Genomic DNA, 10,000 nt, shown 5'->3' on the forward strand with positions numbered 1-10,000 from the left:
CTTTCATGTTTACACTCACATCTCACCCCACCACCCACTCACATCTTACCCCACCACCCACTGACATCTTACCCCACCACCCAGTTTGATGTTTCCACTCACATCTTACCCCACCACCCACTGACATCTTACCCCACCACCCAGTTTGATGTTTCCACTGACATCTTACCCCACCACCACGTGAGGAAACTTCATCCTCAACCAGGCGGCCAGCATGCCTCCATAAGAACCTCCGATGGCGATGACCGGGCTGTGCTGGGCCCCGGGCCTGCTGGACTTTAGGTTCTGGATCAGTACAGCAAAATCTGCCAGGGCCTGTTCTGAGGTCAGGTAGTTGAGATGTTTGCTGTCCTGCAGACAAACAAACAACAAAGCTGCTGCTAAGTGTCACTGTCCTACATGGACATAAGTATTGGGACACAAGACCGTGTGATCTCACTCTTCCAGGGGGGCTCGCTTACATCAAATACATGAAAGATGCTAAAAGCAATCCAATATACGCTAAACTAGCAAAACTGTTTACATGTAATAGTATATCTCATTAATAATGAAGTAGTGAAGTAGATGTATATAGCCCTTTTCTCTAGTGACTCAAAGCGCTTTTACATAGTGAACGGCAGTGACTAGGATGGCGGAAGCTGGGATCGAACCTGGAACCCTCAAGTTGCTGGCACGGCCACTCTACCAACCGAGCTATATACAGTATATATGTATGTATGTATGTATGTATATATATATATATATATATATATATATATATATATATATATATATATATATATATATATATATATACACATATACATACACATATATATATACATATACATAGGGATGATACTCGAAACCGGTTTTCCCGGTTGTTTGATAAGAAAAGAACCGAGTCCTCGGACTCCAATCCCTTTTTGAGAACCGGTACCCGTTATCGAGACCACTATAGTAAAGGAAAAGAGTTGATTCTTTATTCGAATCCCGTCCCGACCAGAAACGCTCCGTGGGACATCACAAGAATTGACGTCACGTAGCTCAGTCATTAGGCGCAGATAGCGAAAGCAGGAAAACAATGGACGGGAAAAGGCGCTCCAAGGTGTAATAAAGTTCAAAACAAAAGCTATCATCCATCGAATAACTTTACTGAGAGATTTGAGCAGACTACAAACACATGACGAACACTTTTACGACCAACCGGAAACATAGCAACCAGGCTAGCAACGCACCTCCTTTACGGCAGCTGTCACAACGTTCTTAAAGCAACCGCAGCACATACATATATATACAACACATCTCCCTTTTTTAACTTTTGTTTTTCTTTCCTTGTAAACAAAACAAAATCACACTGTAGATGTGTTGTCTGTCTAATTATAAATAATGCAGACGAGGCGTGTCGGCTGAGTTCTTGACGTTTACTTTCACAGCGTGGCAACATGCAACACTTTTCGGGGCTACCGCGCATACTCGTAACTCCCATTGCATGCTGGGTAGTGTAGTTGTTATATTCTCTCGCTCATAAAATTTTTCCCACTATAAAGAAATAATGTTAACTCAATAAAGTGTATTTCTTTTTTAGCTTTAACTTTTCATTTATTAGCATTGTAACCACATTTGCAAACAACTTTTCTCTTCATAGAATTTTCTTTCAATAAAGAAATAAAGTGCAAAAATGTCAAAGCATCATAACAAACAGTTAAGTCAAATAGCAGCAGAAGTGCACTTTTTGGAGAGCTGTATTATTTCCAGTTTTGTGCCCAAAGAACTGATTTTATTTAAAACTATTATTTATACACCTATAGTGATCACAGAGACAGCTTGTTTTTGTGTTACTGTATATATTTGTTTTGATGAAAAATCCCACTTAATATACTTTGGGTAACAACAGTCAATATTTATTTATTTTATTTTATTTTTCTAGGGGGGTAACAGTCAATATTTATTTATTTATTAGATTTTATTTTTTTATTACATAATAAAAGTGAGCTTTTGTTAAACCAAATATTGTGTGATTTTATTGTGTGTTATATTGTGTGTTTTTGGGGGCGGCGTGGCAAAGTTGGTAGAGTGGCTGTGCCAGCAATCGGAGTCTTGCTGGTTACTGGGGTTCAATTCCCACCTTCTACCTTCCTAGTCACGTCCGTTGTGTCCTTGGGCAAGACACTTCACCCTTGCTCCTGAAGGCTGCTGGTTAGCGCCTTGCATGGCAGCTCCTGCCATCATTGTGTGAATGTGTGTGTGAATGGGTGAATGTGGAAATAGTGTCAAAGCGCTTTGAGTACCTTGAAGGTAGAAAAGCGCTATACAAGTATAACACATTTATCATTTATATACAACAACCTATCTGGACTCGATAAGAGAATCAATAAGGAATCGGTTCGATAAGAGGATTCGATAATAGGCTCGAACTCGATAATTCCTTATCAAACATCATCCCTACATATACATATATATATATATATATACATACATACACATATAAACACATATATACATATACCAGTATATATTCAAATATACATATGCACATTGATATACATATACACATATATATATATATATATATATATATACTGTTGTTGGAGCCAGTTGGAGCCTATCTATATTATTTATTTATTAAGTGTTTGACAATGAAATCAAATAATGTCAAGAATGATGTTAATGAATTATTGGATGTTTTAGATTTCATTGTGATTGACTGATTGTTTTCAGCTGCTTACGCTCCTACTGGTGAGCCACTTCATCCTCCTATAATTAAGAAGACAGGACAGCTGGGTGCCCTTGGTCTGTCTATCATGTTGAAGGAGTGAGGAGTGAAACAGTTTGTTTACCGCTAAACAAGCCACGCTAAACAAGCCACGCTAAACAAGCCAAGCTAAATAAGTTATTTAGATTATGTTGAAAGTCAACCACGGAGAATATTTTTTGTTTGTGAAAATAAATTATGATCATTTGGAATCTAAAAATATCTCCGCGAGTGCTTATTAAGGAATTTAGTGAGTCAAACACCTCCTCCTCAAGACTACTCTGCATTACTTTTTTTTTATTTTTCCGAAACTTTTTTGGAAAGCAAGAGAAGGCTACAAGTAAACAAACTTCACTGAAGACCCGAAGGACCAAAGCAAGATCGCGCTGCACCGATGACAGCCAGCAGCCGGCGGGCCGTGAGTAAAATCAGCTGATGACGTCATGAATGAACGAATGAACGCGCCGCTGCGCTTCATGGAATCATTCGAACAGATTGTGGATGTGAAATGCAATAAAACAGGATGTTGGAAGGACATTTAAGAATGAAATAAGTGGACATTAAATTGAGCTGTGTGATTACCTGGAATGATGTCTGGCACACCTGAGACGGCAGCTGAGCGCGAGGACATGCTGAGAACGCGCATTGCTTCGCGCAGAGGCAGACTGGGCGCGTGCACGAGGAGGCTAAATGAAATAAAGACTTTGATGACTGATGTTAGAAATGCTGATAAAGTCAATGATGCATTTGAAGTATTTAAAGGAGCTGTGGATTAATTTAAAAATGCTCACAACTTTGTGCAAGAATTCTTATCAGAAGAGGAAAAGGAAAATGATTATTATGACTGGTATGAACCCAGAATAATAAATTTGAATTATTTCATGAAAGATGTTGAAACATGGAAAAGAGAAATTGCACAATCAAAAGTTGGACCACTGGACAGCATATCAAATGTATCTCACAAATCAAAGTCTGCCACTGGATCAAAAGCCTCCAGATGTTCCTCAGTATCCTCAGAATTAAAAATTGCCAAAGCGGAACAAGCTGCCACAATGGCTCGAGCTGCTGCACTTAAGGAAAAACACACCTTGCAACTGGAGGAAACAAAGCTTAAAGCAAAGATGGAGCAAATGGAGTTGGAAGCAGACCTCGCAGCATCAACTGCTAAAACACAAATCCTTCAAAGTGATTTAATTCATGAAAGCCATGAGGTGGCTCAGGAACCTCCAGGTGATGGCATGACTGAATATTATGATTCTCACCATGAAAGAGAAACTATGGAGAGCAATGTGGACTTTATAGAGTTCGGTGCAATACCCAAAACCCCACTTCACCAAACCATCTTAAGTCTCCACAGACCTCTACTTAAAAGGAACACCAACACATCAGAAGATCTAAATAAACCTCAAGACAAAAACGCAACTGAAAAACACAAGACTCAGAGTGTAAATCAGACTCAACCAATAAATCACTCTGCACAAGATAATGTGGTTATCAATGCTGGTCATGATAACTTGGATATGGTTATTCAAAGACAAAGTGACATCACAAAACTCATTGTCTCACAGCAAAAATTGTCTCTACTACCAGTAAGAGAGATTTCTGTGTTTGATGGTAACCCACTGGCATATCAGTCTTTTATCCATGCATTTGAACACTTGATTGAAGACAAGACTGAGAATAATCAAGACCGACTCTACTACCTTGAGCAGTTTACCTCTGGTTTGCCAAGAGACTTGGTTCGCAGCTGTTTGCACATGGAAGCCAGTAGGGGCTATAATGAAGCAAGGCGCCTCTTAAAAGAACATTTTGGAAATGAGATGAAGATTTCGGGAGCTTACTTGGAAAAAGCCTTGAATTGGACAGCGATTAAAGCTGAGGATGGGAAAATGCTGCATGCATATGCACTGTATTTGAGAGGATGCTGTAATGTAATGCAAGATTTACAGTATTTGGAGGAACTTGATATCCCATCGAACCTAAGGCTAATTACATCCAAACTACCCTACAAACTCAGAGAAAGGTGGCGAAGCACAGCTTATGAGACACAACAGAGAACCGGCAGGAGAATCAGATTTCACAACTTTGTGGATTTTGTGGAAAAGCATGCCAAGATGCTTTTGGATCCGTTGTTTGGAGACATTCAGGACCAAATAACAATGAAAAGGCCTCTTCCAAGAAGCACAAGTGAATTAAAACCAATCAGCCAAAGACACAGCAGCTTTGCTACTTCAGTAGCTGTGAATACAAAGCCAGCAGGATGCACTGTAAAACAATCATCTGTTCCACAACAACCTGCTCAAACCACACCCAGTGGTATCTTCCCTTCATGTGGATATTGTCATGGCAAACATGCTCTGATTGACTGCTCACAATTCAAAACACAGTCACATGACAACAAGGTTGAATTTTTAAGAAGGCAAGGATATTGTTTTGGTTGCCTACTAAAAGGTCATCTAAGCAAAAATTGTAAAAGAAGATTAATGTGTCATGTTTGCAAAATGAAACATCCTACTGTACTTCATATTCCAAGTGAAAAAGGCCCAAGGCAGGAAAATCAAGCAAAGTCCACTGCTGAGACAGAAGAAACCCCTATAAGCAGTACTCTTGTTTCAGCCGGTGATGCAACCGGGGCCGGGAAAGACTGTGCACCTGCAATCATGCCAGTCAGAGTTAAGACGGCAATCATGGAGGACGACTGTGTGTGCGCTTACGACTCGACCTGGGACACAGAGAGTGATGGAGAGGACCAGGCCGCAGATGGTCAACATCGTCGATCTAGTCGAGACAAAAATAAATCTGGTTGGACTTCAGAATCGTGGCATCACACGCCCAGAAACATGAGGGCAGCAAAGGACATGCAGAACTACAGAAGAGGATACCCTAATCTGCAGACGAAGAGTGCTCAGAGGACAAAATGAAGAATTTGCAGTTTTACCTCAATAAATTCCCCTCTTCACCTGATAATGTCTACATTGAATCGTTCCTCAAAGAATGGAAGAATGACTACAAAAAGCTGGAGAGTGTTCACTCATACATTCAGTGGCTGTTTCCACTCCGAGAACCAGGGGTAAACTACATGGCTTTTGAACTCACCAAGAAGGAAATTGAGGCCTTTAAGAGTAATGAGGATGCAAAAAAGAGGCTAGTGGAGTCCTATGAACTCATGTTGGGCTTCTACGGCGTCCGCCTGGTTAACAAAGAGACGGGTGAAGTGACACGAGCAGACAACTGGAAAGAACGCTTCAGGAACCTTGAGCAGAACATGCACAACAACATGCGCATCACTCGCATCTTAAAGAGTCTGGGCGAGCTAGGATTTGAGCACTATCAGGCACCGCTCGTTCGCTTCCTCCTCGAGGAGACTCTGGTCAAGAAAAACCTCACCAGTGTTAAACACAGCGTACTTGACTACTTCCTGTTTGCGATTCTGGATAAACAACAACGCCAGGAGTTGGTGCGCTACGCCTACCTTCACTTTGAACCAAAGGATAAATTTGTGTGGTGTCCCAGGAAGATTCAGAGGCAGTTTAAGAAGTTCAGGAAGAAAGAAAAACATCGGCATTCCTCCTCTTCTTTTTCCACAAAAGACCATACGAAGATAAAGAAAAATCACGGACTCCACCAAGGACAAGACCATGGACCATGGAACAAGGAAACATATAACAAGACCATGAACCATGGAACAAGGAAACACATAACAAGGCCATGGACCTAAGACCATGGAACAAGTAAAGACATTTCCAGATGCCAAAGGCTTTGTGAGAAGTGTTTTGGTTAAAACCAAGACCAACACGGTTCAACGACCAATAGATGAACTCTGCCTGTTAATGGAAGCAGCTTGATGGACTGAGGGGGGCTTCGGTTCTCCAGACTCGATGACTGCTTCAGATATGACTATGGACTTTGATGAGACTTGACTAATAACTCAAGTAACTTAATTAATTTTGAATTTGAAGAACATAATTGTTTGGATTATATTGTTCTATTATGGCTCCTGTGAATATTATTATTTATGTAATTGTTTTGCTAAAGCACACAATTAGGGGCCGGGATGTTGGAGCCAGTTGGAGCCTATCTATAATATTTATTTATTAAGTGTTTGACAATGAAATCAAATAATGTCAAGAATGATGTTAATGAATTATTGGATGTTTTAGATTTCATTGTGATTGACTGATTGTTTTCAGCTGCTTACGCTCCTACTGGTGAGCCACTTCCTCCTCCTATAATTAAGAAGACAGGACAGCTGGGTGCCCTTGGTCTGTCTATCATGTTGAAGGAGTGAGGAGTGAAACAGTTTGTTTACCGCTAAAAAAGCCACGCTAAACAAGCCACGCTAAACAAGCCAAGCTAAATAAGTTATTTAGATTATGTTGAAAGTCAACCACGGAGAATATTTTTTGTTTGTGAAAATAAATTATGATCATTTGGAATCTAGAAATATCTCCGCGAGTGCTTATTAAGGAATTTAGTGAGTCAAACACCTCCTCCTCAAGACTACTCTGCATTACTTTATTTTTATTTTTTCGAAACTTTTTTGGAAAGCAAGAGGAGTCGCTACAACTGTGTGTATATATATATATATATATATATATATATATATATATATATATATATATATATATATATATATATATATATATATATATATATATATATACACACTACCGTTCAAAAGTTTGGGGTCACCCAAACAATTTTGTGGAATAGCCTTAATTTCTAAGAACAAGAATAGACTGTCGCGTTTCAGATGAAAGTTATCTTTTTCTGGCCATTTTGAGCATTTAATTGACCCCAAAAATGTGATGCTCCAGAAACTCAATCTGCTCAAAGGAAGGTCAGTTTTGTAGCTTCTGTAACGAGCTAAACTGTTTTCAGATGTGTGAACATGATTGCACAGGGGTTTTCTAATCATCAATTAGCCTTCTGAGCCAATGAGCAAACACATTGTACCATTGGAACACTGGAGTGATAGTTGCTGGAAATGGGCCTCTATACACCTATGTAGATATTGCACCAAAAACCAGACATTTGCAGCTAGAATAGTCATTTACCACATTAGCAATGTATAGAGTGTACTTATTTAAAGTTAAGAATAGTTTAAAGTTATCTTCATTGAAAAATAAGGACATTTTAATGTGACCCCAAACTTTTGAACGGTAGTGTATATATATATATATATATATATATATATATACATATATATATATATATATATATATATATATATATATATATATATATATATATATATATATATATATATATATATATATATATATATATATATATATATACACACACACACATATATATACATATACAAAAGGCAAAAGCAGTGAAGTTGTCAGGTTGTGTAAATGGTAAATAAAAACAGAATACAACAAATCCTTTTCAACTTATATTCAATTGAATAGACTGCAAAGACAAGATATTTCATGTTCACACTGAGAAACTTTGTTATTTTTTGCAAATAATCATTACTTAGAATTCAATGGCAGCAACACGTTGCAAAAAAGTAGTCAGAGGGTCATTTTTACCAGTGTGTTACATAGCCTTTCCTTTTAACACCTTTTTAACAGTGTGTTACATAGCCTTTCCTTTTAACAACACTCAGTAAAGGTTTGGGAACTGAGGAGACACATTTTTGAAGTGGAATTCTTTCCCATTCTTGCTTGATGTACAGCTTAAGTTGTTCAACAGTCTCCCTTCTCATATTTTAGCCTTCACACATTTTCAATGTCTGGACTACAGGCAGGCCAGTCTAGTACCCGCAATCTTTTACTATGAAGCCACGTTGTTGTAACACGTGGCTTGGCTTTGTCTTGCTGAAATAAGCAGGGGCGTCCATGATAACGTTGCTTGGATGGCAACATATGTTGCTCCAAAATCTGTATGTACCTTTCAGCATTAATGGTGCCTTCACAGATGTGTAAGTTACCCATGTCTTGGCCACTAATACACCCCCATACCATCACACATGCTGCCTTTTACACTTTCACCCTAGAACATGTCTTGACCACTAATACACCCCCATACCATCACACATGCTGCCTTTTACACTTTCACCCTAGAACATGTCTTGACCACTAATACACCCCCATACCATCACACATGCTGCCTTTTACACTTTCACCCTAGAACATGTCTTGACCACTAATACACCCCCATACCATCACACATGCTGCCTTTTACACTTTCACCCTAGAACATGTCTTGGCCACTAATACACCCCCATACCATCACACATGCTGCCTTTTACACTTTCACCCTAGAACATGTCTTGACCACTAATATACCCCCATACCATCACACATGCTGCCTTTTACACTTTCACCCTAGAACATGTCTTGGCCACTAATACACCCCCATACCATCACACATGCTGCCTTTTACACTTTCACCCTAGAACAGTCCGGATGGTTCTACTCAGGGGCCTAGTGGTTAGAGTGTCCGCCCTGTGATGGGTAGGTTGTGAGTTCAAACCCCGGCCGAGTCATACCAAAGACTATAAAAATGGGAGCCATTACCTCCCTGCTTGGCACTCAGCATCAAGGGTTGGAATTGGGGGTTAAATCACCAAAAATGATTCCTGGGCGCGGCACCGCTGCTGCCCACTGCTCCCCTCACCTCCCAGGGGTGAACAAGGGGATGGGTCAAATGCAGAGGACAAATTTCACCACACCTAGTGTGTGTGTGACAATCATTGCTACTTTAACTTCTCTTTGGTCCGGAGGACACGACGTCCACAGTTTCCAAAAACTATTTGAAATGTGGACTCGTCAGACCACAGAACACTTTTCCACTTGCAACAAATTTAGAGATTCTGGGTGTTGTTGATAAATGGCTTTGGCTTTGCATAGTAGAGTTTTAACTTGCACTTACAGATGTAGCGACCAACTGTAGTTACCGACAGTGGTTTTCTGAAGTGTTCCTGAGCCCATGTGGTGATATCCTTTACACACTGATGTCGCTTTTTGATGCAGACAGGGAGGGATCGAAGGTCAAAGGCATTCAATGATGGTTTTCGGCTTTGCCGCTTACGTGCAGTGATTTCTCCAGATTCTCTGAACCTTTTGATGATATTACGGAGCGTAGATGTTGAAATCCCTAAATTCCTTGCAATAGCTGCTTCAGAAATGTTGTTCTTAAACAATTTGCTCAGGCATTTGTTGACAAAGTGGTGACCCTCGCCCCGTCCTCGTTTATGAATGACTGAGCATTTCATGGAAGCTGCTTTTATACCCAATCATGAGCATTCTT

The 10,000-nt window shown here is 39.8% G+C and overlaps 1 protein-coding gene and 1 pseudogene across 1 annotated transcript in view; one reads left to right on the forward strand and one right to left on the reverse strand.

Annotated features, from left to right (window-relative positions):
* prcp (prolylcarboxypeptidase (angiotensinase C)) overlaps positions 1–10,000 on the reverse strand; it is a 68,156-nt gene that overhangs the window by 39,065 nt on the left and 19,091 nt on the right. Inside the window, exon 4 of the mRNA XM_062061893.1 lies at positions 170–351. Coding sequence (XP_061917877.1) covers positions 170–351 — 182 coding nt within the window. The remainder of the gene's footprint in view (positions 1–169; positions 352–10,000) is intronic.
* LOC133659091 (opioid growth factor receptor-like) lies at positions 5,422–9,790 on the forward strand (annotated as a pseudogene).

The sequence above is a fragment of the Entelurus aequoreus genome, linkage group LG10, assembly GCF_033978785.1.
Source record: "Entelurus aequoreus isolate RoL-2023_Sb linkage group LG10, RoL_Eaeq_v1.1, whole genome shotgun sequence".
Taxonomy (NCBI): Eukaryota; Metazoa; Chordata; class Actinopteri; order Syngnathiformes; family Syngnathidae; genus Entelurus; species Entelurus aequoreus.